Source organism: Halyomorpha halys, unplaced genomic scaffold (genome assembly GCF_000696795.3).
Source record: "Halyomorpha halys isolate HHAL.00 unplaced genomic scaffold, Hhal_1.1 Scaffold2487.1, whole genome shotgun sequence".
Lineage (NCBI taxonomy): Eukaryota > Metazoa > Arthropoda > Insecta > Hemiptera > Pentatomidae > Halyomorpha > Halyomorpha halys.
Window position 1 is genome coordinate 46,780 of NW_027113870.1, and position 16,462 is coordinate 63,241.

The 16,462-nt window shown below is 28.5% G+C and overlaps 2 protein-coding genes across 3 annotated transcripts; one reads left to right on the plus strand and one right to left on the minus strand.

Moving 5' to 3' along the window:
• The first annotated feature begins 2,909 nt into the window (after positions 1-2,909).
• Positions 2,910-8,784, plus strand: LOC106691569 (leucine carboxyl methyltransferase 1). Its single transcript, XM_014437390.3, has 5 exons — positions 2,910-3,426; positions 3,501-3,684; positions 3,760-4,001; positions 4,075-4,184; positions 7,784-8,784. Exons 1-5 carry the CDS (start codon positions 3,229-3,231, stop codon positions 7,992-7,994), a joined length of 945 nt encoding a protein of 314 aa, XP_014292876.1. The 5' UTR covers positions 2,910-3,228; the 3' UTR covers positions 7,995-8,784.
• Positions 8,785-11,151: 2,367 nt separating this feature from the next.
• LOC106691570 (uncharacterized) lies at positions 11,152-14,771 on the minus strand. Of its 2 annotated transcripts, none has more exons than XM_014437391.3 (3): positions 14,591-14,771; positions 12,591-12,950; positions 11,152-11,667 (listed from the first exon to the last, which is right to left on the minus strand). In XM_014437391.3, exons 2-3 carry the CDS (start codon positions 12,781-12,783, stop codon positions 11,198-11,200), a joined length of 663 nt encoding a protein of 220 aa, XP_014292877.1. In that variant the 5' UTR covers positions 12,784-12,950; positions 14,591-14,771; the 3' UTR covers positions 11,152-11,197. The 2 variants fall into 2 exon arrangements, with proteins under 2 accessions (XP_014292877.1, XP_014292878.1); XM_014437392.2 differs by lacking the exon at positions 14,591-14,771 and adding an exon at positions 14,254-14,451.
• Between the last annotated feature and the right edge of the window lie 1,691 nt (positions 14,772-16,462).

Sequence of the window (16,462 nt, forward strand, 5' to 3'; positions counted from 1 at the left end):
CAAGATTTAGTAATGCTGAAGTTTGTTTGCAAAATTGAAGCTGCGTGGCACAACAAAATCATTTTTGCATCTACCTCTGTTTTGAAAGGTGGCAACCCGGATCAATATCATTTATTTAATGGACTCAATTTAATATCAGCTAGTAATTATCCTTGTTTAAATGACCTTCAATTTTGTTAAATTGAAATAAATAACCATTTCTCAATAAACTATGGAAAAATACTATAAAATATTAAAGAATTTGATGATTAACCAAAGGAGAAAAAAAAAATAGAAGCTGGAAAAAAGCCGAGAACACCTGGTCTCTCCCCATGCATTCATATGTACACGGCTTTTTTTTTCTTTTGTAAAACTGCTGTATTGTTGGCAGGAACTGAGTCGATACTCAATTTTTGTACCTCGAGAAACCCTAAAATAAGAGTTTTTAACAACAGAAAAATAAAAAATTTCGCCTTCCCTGATCATTAATTTTTTTTTTTGTTGTATAAAATCACAAAAACTACAATACTACTTCACCAAACCGAATGATACTTGAGAGTGCCTTAACTCTATGAGGTACAAGAACCAACCTTGGACAATTTTTCTTTATTCTACACAATTCTTTGTCAATAATGAAAGTATAAAATGTTAGAGTTATTGGTATCAGTGAAAAGACCAGAAATTCTGAGTATTTATGAATGTCATGGAGAATATTGACAGAAAATTCTGGGCTTAATTGTCGAATTTTTAAGTACCTTTAATTTTTTTTTGTTAAAAAATTGACCATCTCTCATTGTAGTTGTAATGAAGAATAGATAAATGTAAAATATGAAAGAATTTAATAATTCATCAGTGGAGAAAATAAATGTTTTCGTGTTTTTATGTGGCTGTTCTGTCAATGGTCAGATCTGATTTTCTCTTACTGCATATGAAATATATTGTCATACTGAATAATAAAGAAGTAGCTGTTTTGAAACATACAAGACTGCACCACAGAGTAAGTGCAAATGGTGTGATGTGAGCACCTCACCAGATTGTCCTTTAATTAAAATGCTTGAAAAAAATATATATATTTTTAAAAATTAAAATTAAATATTAAATTTAATCGGTTGTTTCAAATAAAACTTAGTCAATTTTTTGTCAAAAATACTTTTTTTGTTGCGAACATTTTAAAGAAAAGTCCTAAAGGCAGGTCCATGACCAGGATAAAATATAGTTAGTACATTCTTTCACGAAATGATACTGCTTAAATGTTGTTCATTGCATAGTTATCATAAGTACGTGACTTAACATGTTTTTTTTTGCATGCATATCAAAAGAAAGGAAAGGAAGCTATTAAATCGGAGAGAAATGTATACTAATTGTTTATATTTATCCTATATTGGAGAGAAATTTGTTTGGGATATTTTGAGCCCTCTCCTCGTTTCCCAGTATGGCTCGGTTATTGTGAATTTTGTAATTGATCGTAACTCAGTTGGTCTCGTAGTTAACAAAAATAAATAAAAACAACTCAAAACTCGTTGCTATAACCGGACGGTATGTTTGGTGTTGCTTTCACATAACTATATACATAAATGTATTTAGTCTTTTGACGACGTGTGAAAACAGAGTGAATGGTGTTTTCATATATATTTTTTTTTACGCATCTACTTAAACTAAAATTATTCAACTAACTCGCTTATTTATTGATTCACTTTCGTATTTAACCCGAAGTTTTTTCTATTCGGTAGTGTAATAGTTACTTTAACCATAACAGTTCAGTATTTTTAATATTTGAATTTAGTTGTTCGTATTTTTCGAATCTGTAATTTATTGGCAGTTTCGTTTTTTATTTTTTAAATTTTTTCTTAATTTCTACCCAAAGAATTTTTTATAGATTGTATTATTAGTTAGTTATATTTTAAATTGTATTATGCTATTATCTTTGTATATTTGAAACTTACACCAAGCGTCTTTTTTTTTTGTAGTTAGATACATCTTATGTTAGTGTTTTTTTAAATTTTCTTTGTACACTAAGGTGGATTTCTCTATTTCTCATGTTTTTTTTATTTTGTTTGTTATTTTAGACCTCTTTATGTCTCTAGCCTATAACTGAGGTAAAAATATAAATATTAATTCGCAATATTTTGATTGCTTGGAATATCTGATTTTTGATTATGTAACTGTTTAATGATATTTTCCTGGAAATTTCACTTTCTAAATAATTTGAAATTTAATTATCACTAATTAAGGGGGCATAATTTTAGTATGAAAATGGCATTAGCTTAATGCGTGTCTTGGTTTTTCATTAAATGGCCAATAGAAAATTATTAGATTTATGACAATATAAAAACCAAACTATGCAATTTGGTAAAAAAGCTTTCCTGTGCTTTGACATTTTATGTAGGCATATATTAAACAGATTTCACATAGTATATATTTTCCTTCACAAAAAAAATCAACGGAAGGTAAACATGTGCAGTTCGCTCCTCTATCAAAAAACACCTTAATATGATGTTAACTTAAAGGCTCTTAGATATATTAAGATAAAGATTTTTGAAATGACTAAATAGGTTAAAAAACTTTAAATGAAAAAAAAATTGATAAGTCTTTAAGTTGCACTTAATAAGTGTTTCATATAAATTGATGAATTAGAAGAGGATACGCGGCAGTGGTTTGGCGATAACTGATAACAGAAACTTACGGGTAGGTTTTATTTTTAAGATAAAATAAAAAAAAAAAATTAATTACAATTTATAAAAAGTATTTATATAAGTTTTTATTTCTTAGTGGTTTCGTTGACGCTAATTATTTGTCTACACCCGTAATTATTATAAAATTCCCGTTTAACAGTAATATTAAATATGAATATGTTAGGGTCTTTTGGAGAACGGGTTGAGTTTCCATCCGTGCTTATCCTGTTTTCTCGTACATTAATCACTGAACTATCGACATTAAAACCGTCCATCGTTTTCTATAGCCCCTTTAGATAAATAGTTATTTGAAGAGGTTCGTTGAAGACGTACACACCCCTATCAACATTATGTTTTAATGTTGGCTTTGATCTCTGGAAGCTGGCCCGTGCATATCAACAGCTTGCCCGGGGCAACCAGCTACCTTAAAAAGCACTTCTCCTTACAGAGGTTCAGGGGAGGTTATATTATCAGCTTGATAACCTTCACGACATTTCATTGCCGCAAATTTTTATAATTTTACTATCCAGTTTGACTATTATATCGTCTATGGTTCTTGAATTACGATATATATAAAATGGAATCTGACGAAGCAGTCCAATCGACAAATGATGATGCTAGTGAATGTAAGAAATCTGCCGTTCGTTTAGGATATTGGAATGACCGCTTTCTTCCAATTCTTGTTCGTTCTTCAGAAAGGAAACCGCCAGAAATAAATCGTGGTTATTTCGCTAGAACAGAGGGTGTTGCAATTTTCATAAGGAATTTTTTAAAGGCATGTCATTAGGCATATATGTATTTCACAGTTGTAATTTATCTGAAAACACTTAAATGCAGTTTCGATTTCAGATAGCAGGCCCCAAATGCCAGATAATAAACTTTGGTGCTGGTTTTGATACCCTTTATTGGAGACTCAAAGATCAAGAGTGTAAGTTTGAGAGCTTTACTGAAGTAGATTTTCCCTCTGTTACTGCCAGGAAATGTTATGCTATTAAAAGAAGCAAGGTACTTTTAGATGGACTAGGTGTTACTGGTAGGTTTGCAAATTATCTTTTAACTTATTATATTTTATTGAATGTATCGAACTTTTCCATCATGATGTTTTAAGATGGTGAAGTAAGATTGAGCTCAACAGAATTACATGGTGGAAATTACCATCTTGTTGGTGCAGATATTCGAAATCTGCCAGAAGTTGCTCTGAAGCTTAGAGAATCAGAAGTGAATTTTCAGCTACCGACTCTATTTCTTGCAGAATGTGTACTTGTTTATATAGAATCGACATCTGTTTCGAACCTTCTTTCATGGCTGACATCTCAGTTTCCTCTTTCTCTATTTGTAAATTATGAACAGGCAAGTCCCAAGTAGTGATTACTCCATATTTTATCAGTTTATGTACTGTTTATTTTCATACCTTCAATTTTAGGTAAACATGGATGACCGATTTGGGGAGATAATGTTGGAAAATTTAAGAGCCAGAGGATGCCCTCTTTCAGGTGTCGATTCTTGTAAGTCTCTTGATTCACAAATTAATAGGTAAGTACCTAATGGAATAGTTTCAATTACCATGTTTCATGTATTAGTTTCTTTTATCCATGTTTGTGCGACAGATATACCCGTTAAGAATTACCCTCAGTTTAGGCACATGTGTGATGATGACAATTTTACAATTGGAAGTAAAATGTCAGTAGTATAATTTTCTATTTTTACTTTTATTTAAAAAATATTCCAAATTTATTGTTTGTATTTACAGTTATTAATTGCACAATAATAACTATGAATTTCAAGCAGTAAAATACTGAGAATGAGGTCTCTTAAAATTTGTTTTGTTTGTATTTATTTTTGCTTTTGACAGAATCATTATCCAACACACCACTCATTTCTCAATTAGTTACTCCACTATTCTATTTAATTTCTTCAAATGTATTATTAGTCCTGTTTTTGTCTTAACTTGAATATGTTTTATTTATAATTAGTAATATAGATTAAAAAAAAGACATTTTAAATCCAAAGAACTTTTTTTATTAATAACATTTTTACAAATTGAATTCAATTACAATAGTATTACTAAAATTAAGTTAAATTGATTGTGGTTGTTCACACATATGTTTTTGAAAATGGCTAAAAATTTAAAGTTCAAAATGTCAACATAATTTTCTTTATCATGTGATTTTATCAAATTGTATAAAAGGTTAGTGGTATTTAAAATGGTCCTTCTTTTTTTTTTAAATCTATGTTAGATTACTTATTACAAATATTAATATCTCTATTATTCAAAATAAAAATCTAGTAAAAGATAAAATGAATAAATGTTTTATTTATTTTATGGTAAAATTTTTATGGCACACTTCTGTATCGAATAATAAACAGAGAATAAATTAATAATTAAAATGAAATATTCAAGGTCCTGAAAGATTTTCTGACCTTTTTAGTAATTTTTTAACTTGCTGCTCAAAGCAACCTTCTAGTGATGCTGCAAATTTGTTAGTCAAATCTATTAGAGTTATTAAACAGTTCCTTATATTACCTTACAAATTAAAGAATAAATTGAAAGGAATATGGTCCGGGTGCGGTCAAGAAAAACTCAAATAGTAGAAATATACTAATTTAATGAGCCAACGTTTCGCCCCACGTTGCAGGGCTTCTTCAGGGCTATTTTGACGGCAGTCAAAACTAAAATGAAATTTTAAAATGAAAACTAAAATTTTTAGTTTTGACTGCCGTCAAAATAGCCCTGAAGAAGCCCTGCAACGTGGGGCGAAACGTTGGCTCATTAAATTAGTATATTTCTACTATTTGAGTTTTTCTTGACCGCACCCGGACCATATTCCTTTCATCTTCACACACGGTCAATCAATAATCTTCCAGTAAAGAATAAATTATTATTCTAAGTATTAGAAAAATCTTATATTATTCAATAAACAATTTAAAAATATATAATGAAATAATCTAAATATGAAACTGCTTGATTTCCAATATTAATTGGTCACAAAAAAGAAATCTTTAACATGTGACAATTTTTTTTTAAAGTAAAAAAAAGTAACCTCTATTTCTTTACCGATGTTCTACAAACTCAAGAAAAAAATTAAATGGGAGTAAATTGATTTCATGTTGCGAAATGAAACAGAAGTGTTTGGGAGAGGTAACACTCGTCAATTCTAGCTGGTAAATTTTTATATTTTAATAGGAGAGTAGGAAATTAGAGGAGTTAACAATCCTGCCAATGGCGGTTTGATTGATTGAGCTTCTTCTTTTTATCTCATTCTCTCTTATTACAATATAAAAAATTTCCCTCCTGGAGTTAATAAATGGCTGTTATATTCTAATTATCTTCCAAATAATTATTAAATTAAATTAAATTCTTATTATTTTAATTATTTTCTTCCTTAAGTTATAAGAGGGATTTTTTTTCATAACCTCTATTTCTGAAATTTATTGTTTTTAGCATGAATAAATATACCAATATATATTTTGATTCCGCACTGTTTTCTTCTTCTGCAGTTGTGGCTACATTTTAAGGAGTTTTTGAGTTATAATTTTGTTGTAGTGGGTATAAATTATTAATAAAATTTTAATACAATTTTTCGTTTCCAGAAGTTTCATGTCTATCAAGCAGTCCCAAGACTGCCACAATTATTATAATTTTTTTTGTTAATAAGTAAAATGAAAAGTAAGTCTTTTCCTTTTGACATATTGAGAAATAAGTTTGTAAGATTAAAAATAAAAGTGTTAATTACTTTCTTTCGAAAAAGGCGACTAATTGAATTTTCTAAAAACAATTTTATGTTAGGAAATTATTATATTTCTACCTATATTATACCATAGATGCAGTAAATGGCCTTTAAAAGTATCTATTTAATTATTACAGGTACACACCACGGGAAGCTCATTTTATTCTGGAAAAACGTGATATTTTCTCTCTTAATTTTCTTTTTTAAAAGTACTTTCGTTTTTTTTTTTATGTAGATTAAATTTGCCAAAAATTTAAGCTCTAATAAAAATGTTGACATTGTATAGTTTTTGAGATACAAATTTCCAAATAACAAGAAATTTAACATTTTGTGATATAATTTTGTTTAAAATCATAGAAATTGCTACTCCTATAAAGATGACCATTACAAACTAATTTATGGTGCATTTAACTTGCTTCAATTTGAGTGCTCTTAATATGTCTAATAGTTTTTTCAGAAATCAACGTTTTGTGAATTTATTGATATGAATCTCAGGAAATATAAGACATACATATATCTATTAGTAATCAAATGAAAGCTAGTTAAAAGCAGTATAATGCTAAACAGCTTTATAAATTATAATCATTATAAACATAATGATTATCCTAGAAATGTTCATTTTTATGGTATTTAGCAAAATAAATTTTTAAACTGTTGATATCTCATGGTTAAGAAAAATTTATTCTGAGAACTATTGAACTTGAAACGTTCTGTTAGAGCACAAATTGAAGCTAGTTAACTATGACTGAACTAGTTATAATAATATATTCAATATTAAATATTTATAAAAGAAACTATTTGTTAATATTTTTAGTCCTCATTAAAGGAACATAATAGAGTTTTTTTGGAGATGAGAGGGGAGAGGAGTTAAATGTCAGGAATTCACATTGGCTTTCATTCATTGAAACCTTTTTGATTGAGGTTTTGAGAGAGTAGGTTAAACTGAAGTACTAATTATAATAAAATTCTCTTACAGTATTTGTGTATAGGTGATAATTGTGATTGAGATTCTTATTAGGTAATTAATTTATAGAAGTGAGAGAAATGAATGATTGTTAGAATGCCATGAGATAGCACCTGGTCCTTCAGGCTGTTCTATTGGTTGTTTCAAAGGCTTCTGTAAAGTCAAATTGGAGGGGGTTGTTAGCCCACAGCACAATAGGCGTATCAGAGGGACCCTTTACAATATTTATTTGTCTTTTTAATTTAGGTCATCATTTCCATATAAATAAATAAATAGGTTCAATAATACAGCCATTACCTATATTGAACCTATGGTATGATAATAAAATTAGGCAAATAATTTTTTCTGGCCCAACAGACCCTCCATGGTGGGTTAATATGTAAGAAAATAATTTCTAATATGTTGAATTTGTATACTAAAACTTATTTTTACTGTTTCAGGTTTATCATGACCAATTGGGATGGAGCCAAAGCATGGACGATGGTAGAAATTTATGCTGCAATAGACGGGAGCGAGAGAGAAAGGGTTGAGAAAATAGAATTACTGGATGAACAAGAGCTATTAACTCAACTTTTCCAACATTACTGCATATGTGTTGCTTGGAAAGGCGATATGTTCCATGAAATATCACTATCTGAATACGATGACTGATTATTCTCAACTCTCCGTCAAATAAGCATTATGGCTATTTAAGAAGCCTGTTTTGGTTTCATCTATTGGTGTCATTTCTATTTTTGTGCACATTCAACTAATTGTACAAATGGGTCAATTATTGGTCTGGGGTTATTACTTAAGGGGTCTGTGCACATTAGTTAATTCCTTCCTGAATCTTTTTAGATGTTCTTATCGGTCTTCTTCCTTTTCTTAATGTATCTTCAAATAAATCTTGTTTAGCCTCTAGTCTACTTATTCTCAGCCGTCGAATAGATGTAATTACTTCATAAAATTAATAAAATTAGTTTTATGAAAAATCTTTGAAATGATGTGCAATGATTGATTTTTTATAAATTGTATACTTAATGTTAGGTCATGTGGAATTGTTATGATGCATGCAAGGAAAAAAAAAACGAGTATTATCTCAAGAAATTCACATTGTGATGTTAAGCATATTCTATTAATCATGATTAGTAACTTAAGTTGTTGATGTTATTTATTTTGTAAATAATTTATTTCATTTTTTTATGTACATATATTTTTATTTTTCCTTTAATATATCCTAATAGGTATTTATTAATTTAACCTAATGCTTGTTTAAAGTGAATATTGTAAATAAATTTAACAGTGATATGATTGGGTTAAATGAAGACAATTTTTGATAATTCTTCTTTTATTAGAGCTTACTTATATCTTGTTATCTGCATACCACTTTTTATTGAAATGTGCTATTTTTTTATGATTGATATTTTGAACTAGCAAAAAATTATATATATCTTTTCTTTTCTTTTTTTTTATGACTTAATAAACCTCTATATTTATTTAGAACTTGTCTGGTGCTATTAGAAATTGAAATAATTAAGTAAGAAATTGCTGTTATTATTATATAAAGTTATTGGCCTTAACCTTATATTACCTTTTTTTAAAAACAAATTTAATTGTATAATGTTAAAACTTTTTTATTTCATGAAAACAAAAAATTTGTATTTAATTTTTTTTTTACTTTATTTGAGGTTATGTCTGGTAGCCCTTTGGAACTTGAGAACAATAGATCGATTGGTAAGCTATGTTTAGGATCTATAACTCAAATAGAAGAACCTTGGGTGGAAGCATAATGAAATGTTATACGATTATTATTTTAATGTGGTACACAGAACAGAGCTGAAAGATAGCTTACTCATGAAGCATATGAGGTTGACCAATACTTTTTAAAAACATTACTATGGGGTATATAACTACTGATCAATCCCTTTTTTATAATTGATCATCCAAAAGTCTTTGTAACAATTTATTTATCTTTAAAGCGTATACATATACATAGCAATTTAGACAATGACAGCAAAAATAAAACAATATATTTTATTATTGGGTATTACTTCTCTTGCCACAGGCTTCGAGTTTCATGAAAGGTTAGCTATATCTATAATGTCAGTCTCACAACTGATTAGGTTTAAAGTCCTTATTATTTTTAAAAAATTATATAGTGCATTAAGAACTATGTGATCATTTGAAGGTGGTGGGGGGAGAGGAGGAGATTATGAATACAAAACTTAAAAAAAACAATTTCCAGCCTAAAAACCTTTCTGATCTTAAGTCCAGTCAAATAGTAGTGTTTGAAGTGGAATGTTTTGGCAATTTTTTCTTAGTTGGCTAACATTATTTTTCTTCAGAAATTGGACATGAATCTGAAGTTTATCAAAGATTTTTTTTGGCAAATATGAAGAATCAAAAAAATATTTATGGGCAATTTTTTTTGGATTATAACTTACAAAGTAACCATTTGCCCAAAATCCTTTATTAAAATGAAGATAAGGAATTTTCTGCAATTTATGTTCTCTTTTTTTTTTTTTATACAATGTGTTGGATTATAAACCCGGATCTGACATCCCATGAAATTATTAAAGGTAAATATGAAAAATTATCAAACAATGAATTTTTTTTTTTTTTTTTGGCTTGTGACTTATGAATTGAAGTTTCAAGATAAAATATTCCTGTATTGAAATATGGTTGAGAAAATTATCCAAAATTTATGTTATCATATTTTTTGGTTTTAATGTAATACGGATTTTAAATACCATTAAAAATGAATTTGTACCAGAAAGTAGCAAAAAATAATGCTTTCTACACCAATTCAGATTATTAGGTATATTCTATGACATATATATTTAAAAATGTATGTTGTATATCATGTTTTAAGAGCATAGGATCGTTGTCCAAGAAGATGTTTAGTGAAAATAAAAAATCTTTCCTTTTTTCACTTTTTGTTTAACTTTTTATTTTTGTTATACTCATTTGATGTGTTCCTTGAATTCATTTATGTTAAATGAACTGTAAAGAACAAATGTATATTTTTTATCTTTTGAAATTGTTTTCAGAGAATTTATTTTTTGTATATCTTATATTCAATAAGAAGTTTTATTAAATCACACCTTCACACTTCTACACCACCCATTTCATTTATTTGTCACGTTTCAGTCAACATTCTCCATTATCAAACATTAGTCTAAAATTTTACTGGTTTTTACAATTTGTACCCAGCTCTCAGCTCTATTCTAGGTATTTTAAATTCCTGGGGTTAGGTTTCTGTAAGATTCCGCCCTTCAAAGAAGTTGGACAACTCAAAAAAACCTAAGGATTAAAAGGAACTAATCAATGGAGAAACCAGGATACAAACATTCCACTTTCCATAATTCCTTCGTCATATAACTATTCTGTGCCCCATCAATAATATTTATTTATATAATAAATTTAATGTTGAATAGACTATTTACTAATTATGTCCATTTTCATGAAGGGCACATCATAGCCATTACTAAAATATTAATGGTTATAATTGTAGTTATGCTCAGATGCATGTAAAATGATTGGTTTATGAATTTTTGATTAACGTTTGATAATGGACAACATAGTCCTTAAACTCGAGGATAAATGAAACAGACATTGTCTTTTTATAGAAATTTTTGGACTATTTGCCTTAGAAACCTGTGATCATATGATGTACAAAACAGATTTTACAATATATCTGATATTGTGGTAATGGTTACTATAATAATTTTATTTTCACCTGTGTGCTAAAACCACAAATTGTGGAACTCTAGGCATAAATCAGTTAATGGTAATTGCTCTTGCTTTGAAATTATATGGAGAATAAAAATGGTACTAATTATTAATTTAATTAATAGATTTAGGGAGGACTGTTGCTAATTGCTTCCTGAACCACTTTTAATTTTTTTCACTAAACTTAAAACCTGAGTCCTGAATTCTAATTTTTTATCTTCACTAAATTGTTTAACATAAGGTTTGATGGAATCAAAAAATAACTGATCATCATCTGGAGGTTCTGTTGTGAGTGACTGGTTCAAGAATTTCAAGAGTGAGCGCTCCAAATCCATCTTGCCTTGTCCCCGAGAGGCAAGACTTGATTTTGTAGATGTGGATGGGTTCTGTGTCAGTTCGTCGGAAATCCTGCTTTCAGGAGACAGGGATCGTTCATCTTCTTCCTCATTAACCGATGACTGGGGCAAACCTAATAACGGTATCAGAAATGTCAATTGTTTGGCATAAATGTACTGTCTCCCCCTTGCAGGAGGTTTTCCTGTACGAGCCTTCTTTTTTTCACTCTTGAGGAATGTGTCTCGTATATTTCTCCATCTAGTTGAAATCTTTCTGACTGAAAAAAACAGAGAAACAAATACAAAATATAAAAACAAACAAAGTAATAAATTTTAATTATTTAAATTCTATCATTCCTTACAATTGTTGACAAATTATATACCATAATGTTGATAAATTTTTGTAAAAACATCTGTGAGGTGTTTTTAGCATCAAGAATCTTCACTGAACTCATCCTTAGTGTAACTATTCCTGTAGGCTAAGTTATTCTAAACTATATTAGATACTAAAGAACGATTGGGACACTTTTTGATTTACTCTATTTATAAAAGAAAAATTGTTTCAGTTTTTAATAATGTAAACAATTGTTCAAAATAAAATATTTTTCTTTTTAAAATGATTAACATTAAAATTGCATTAATACAATTATTCTATCAAATCACAAATTTTTATCTTATTGGCCATTTAACCATTTATCTTAGTTAAATAATAGTCCACTTTTGCTCATGCAACTGCCTATTTACGTCCATTATAATAAAGACCGGACTTAAAAACAATAAGTATCTTTAGAATATTGTCAAATGATGATTTTTGTGACCCTTATTGCTAGGACAACTGAGGACTAGTAGCACTACCTGGTATTAAGTAAGTAAACTAACCTAACCTTACAAATAGGTTTTATATTTCTAAGACAAGATTGAAACCTCTCAGAAAAAGCTTTTCCAACAAGGGTAACTGAATTTTTTTTTAAATTTTTATAATATAATATCCAATTCATGTGATTCTCTGTCTCTCTCTCTCTATTTATATATATATTCAATTGCAGAAAATAGCAATTAGCCAAAATGTAATACTTACTATTAAGGCAGTATTAAAGGACCCAACTACCTATTTTGGAAAATTAACATAATTTGCCATAAAAAACTTTGGAAATTATAAAAAACGATAAATTAAAATACTAAAAAAAATTTGCTTTCCTACTTATTTCAGTTTTTTCCCCATCTTCTTTTTCATAAAAGCCTTCAATTAAGTTGTTTGAAATATCTTCCCAAGCCGCTTCCCTAATTCGTTTTTCCCTGTACTCCTCTGAGTTGTTGTCCCAAATTTCAGGATGAGCCTTCACCAGTTCTATGAACGTTTCAGTGTCCAATTCTTCAACAGTTGGAGCCAACATGGCTGCCTAACGGGACGGGTTTTTGCCGCACGTGCACCTCAGGAGACCCGTAGTGTACTGCTTTGCCGCTAGGATGGTATCGGTCAGGGAAGTAGCTTGCGGGGAATTGACGTCGGACGGACGGAGGTGCATGTTTATCAAACGAGATCTAGCTGCGTGCTGTTGATCTGGAAGTTAGAATAATGTACATTATTACACAAATTATCATTTAGTTTAATTATTTATTATATTAGTCGATTGCAGAAATTCATTATTGATTATAACAAACCAAAACAATATATGGTTGTTGATAATGGTATCATTTCTTAATTACTTTTCAAAGGATCGTTAAATAATTGTCTATAAAATGTACGTAATAATTTTTTCCTGCTTATTCTCACGAATTTAGGAGAAAAAAATAATAGTAGGAGAAGAATTCAGACACTTTTCATTTAGATCATTAAAGCTTTTTTTTTTTTAAGTTAGAACTATATTTTTAAAAAAAGTAATTTTTAATTATAATTATTAAATTATTTAATTATTATTAATTTTAGGTTCAACCGTTTTCTTTGAACAACCATGATGAAGCCCTGCAAAGTGGGGTGAAACGTCGGAAAATAAATAGTTGGAAACTATTTTTGTTTCTCCTTTGACCCCAATCCTGACCATCTTCTTATGTATCAATTTTTACGGTCAACTATATATACATATATGTAATTTATAATAAGTTGCCCAATTAGAAAGGGGATGAAATCACTACAAAAAGAAGCAGAAAAAATCGTTCTTCTATAGAGTACACATACAGGCACACACCCACATAAAATATTTAAATAAATTAGTTTTTTAAGTAATTTCACTGTCTTCCAAATAACTATGTACATAATTTGCCATAAAATGTATAATTTTTAAGTTATACCCCAATAATTTATTTTCTTCGAAAAAAAAAAAAACAGTAGGGTTGAGAAAAAAGAAATTGAGATCCACAAAGGGCATTTCCCTACCACTAACTTAAATTGCATACATATTTACAATCCTTAAATTAAATTTGGATGGGCTCTAGAGATGTGCAAAGCCCAATTTTTACTGAAAAGAAAAAAGAAAGTTTTACTGATATTTCACCCCCCACTTTTATAGTATTGCTCTGTCTAGCTTGAGAAAAATCCTTTGAAAAACCAACAAATATTTTTAGTTAAAAAAAATCTTGGTTTATTTGAAGATATATAATGTAAATAAGTAACACTTATTGTAAATAATATCAGTACAGATTGTTACAAATAGCATTTAAAAGTTAAACTTCAGAGTTCTTCCAGCTCTAAATCTGTCTGGAGTTATATTTTCCATTAATGTTAAACAAAAACCAGTTTCGCAATTCACAGTTGCATATGATGATATGAACACAACATTAACCACACTCTTTTATTTAATTTCATTTAGCATATACTGGCCAGAAAAATATCTATACCAATAAAATTGTTAAAATAATGATATTACCTACTATAATTTTAGGTGCAATTGCACAACCTACGTAAATATATCTTTCTAACAGTACCCAGTAACCAATTTTGTTAATTGGTTCATTATTTTGTCTGAAAAAGAAACCGCTCTAGCAGAAATAATGGTTTATAGTTATTTTACTATTTCACAGTTAAATAGTAAATAAGAGCCTTAGAAATGAACATTACTCATGAATAGTAAATAATAACTAATTTAGAACATGCTTGAATAAATGTGATTGAAAAACTTTAAAATTCTGATCAACAAAACAAAAAAATACGATAAAATGACAATCTAGAATTAAAAAGAATGTTAAAATAATAGTTGAACTAACCGCCAAAAGATAGCAGCACAAATCAAGAAAGGTAGAATATAGTAGTTCTAATAATCGCCACAAGGTAGCAGCACTATCCAAACAGCTATTTCCGAAGTTAAAATCCACCACGAAAATTTTTATTTTGTATTAGGAAATTAGGAACATACAGGAGCTCAAGTGGTTGGATCAGCATTTAATACTAGTCAAAACTTGTGTTGGAACACCCAAAGGCGTGTTCCAACATAAGCTTAAACGTCAGTCGGACTTTTTTGAGCTCCTGTAAATTCCTACTCTCCTAATACAAAATAAAAGTTTACGTGCTGAGGTTTAGACGCTTGGATGGTGCTGCCATCTTGTGGCGTTTATTGGAACTACTATTTTCTACCTTCTTTGATTTGTGCTGCTATCTTTAGGCTATTAGTTGAACTGTTATTATTTTAGGAAATTGAAAGGGCTAGATTTCGACTTGATTGGTGCTGCTATCTTGTGGCGCTTATTACAACTACTATTTTGTACTTTCTTGATTTGTGCTGCTATCTTTTGGCAGTTGGTTTAACTATTATTTTAACATTGTTTAAAATGTAAATTGTCATTTTTTTTGTCTTGTTTATAGGAATTTTAAATTTATTCAATCATATCATGTTCTAAATTAGTTATTATTTACTATGCATAAATAATTGTTCATTCCTTAAGCTCTTATCTACTTAATTCACTGTGAAATAGTAAAATAAAATAAAATTATTATTTACATATATATATGGCTGTATAATGTAAAATATGAAGATGGTCAGGGTTGTGGTCAAAAAAGAACAAAATAGTTGACAATCCTCTTCATATTATAAACTATTATTGTTTGACTTTCACTAAATGAAATAATTAAATCTTTCTATGAGTGAGTGTTACATTGTTTTAAAAGATCTAGTAGAAACTTCAAGTAATGTAACAATTCAATCCTGATTTAAATACCAAGTTCTTTACTAGTTTTGTTATGAAAAATTACATATTTATATAATTAAACAGAGTTAGCCTTTTAAGACAGAATAAGCATCATAAGAGCTCCTTATAAATGCAGAAATAAATAAATACATGCATTACTAGTGAAAATATAATAAGAGAATAGGGAAAGAAATTTTATGATAAAATATTGTCATTCAATGTGTATTATTATTTGACTTATCTTAGATTATGATAAAATTGTCCCTTCTTTCTATCAGTGTTTTATATTACTACAAAGAGTAAATAAAAATTTAATTCTGATTTTACCCCATTGTAAATAAATTTTATGATGAAAACTTGAATAAAATTTGCATATATTAAGAGAGTTATACAGAATTAAGAAAGTATTACCAAATGCAAAACTGTGTGTGTGAACAGCCAAGCTCAGAAATGAAGTCATATGGAATTATGTATTCCACTCAAAGAAGGTGCCAGGAATGTTATAGCAACTTTTTTGCTAAAATCAACTTACTGAAAATGCAATTTATTTATTGATTTTAAATTTTTTTTTTTTTTTTTTTTACAAATTTAAACTAAATTAACTAGCTTTTTATGAAATCCAAATTTTTGTTTCTAGTTTTATTTCAGGAATTATTATTTAGGTATTGTAAAAATTGTATAGGTACATATATAACTACAAACAAGAAATGCACAAGCTTTTATTAAGCGTAAAAAAAAGTAAAATTTTATGAAACATAAAATAATAAAAAGTCTACTTTGACGTGTCTTAGGCTAAAAGAAAATTTTTATAACTGCAAGTTTTATACATTTTAAGGAGCTATTTCCAGATTTTATGCGATTACTTATTGAAATTAAAAATATCTGTGCTCTATTGATTTTTGATCATTAAGATATTTTATATTCAAACAAAGATTTATTCTTTATCGACATGAT

Bases quoted from the DNA above. Each gene is read 5' to 3' on its own strand.
- LOC106691570 (XM_014437391.3), bottom strand. From the start codon at position 12,783: ATGTTGGCTCCAACTGTTGAAGAATTGGACACTGAAACGTTCATAGAA. The intron at 11,668-12,590 runs GTAGGAAAGCAA...TGTTTTTTTCAG, and splicing joins TGGGGAAAAAACTGAAATAA to TCAGAAAGATTTCAACTAGA.
- LOC106691569 (XM_014437390.3), top strand. From the start codon at position 3,229: ATGGAATCTGACGAAGCAGTCCAATCGACAAATGATGATGCTAGTGAA. The intron at 4,002-4,074 runs GCAAGTCCCAAG...CTTCAATTTTAG, and splicing joins TATTTGTAAATTATGAACAG to GTAAACATGGATGACCGATT. The intron at 4,185-7,783 runs GTAAGTACCTAA...TTACTGTTTCAG, and splicing joins CTTGATTCACAAATTAATAG to GTTTATCATGACCAATTGGG.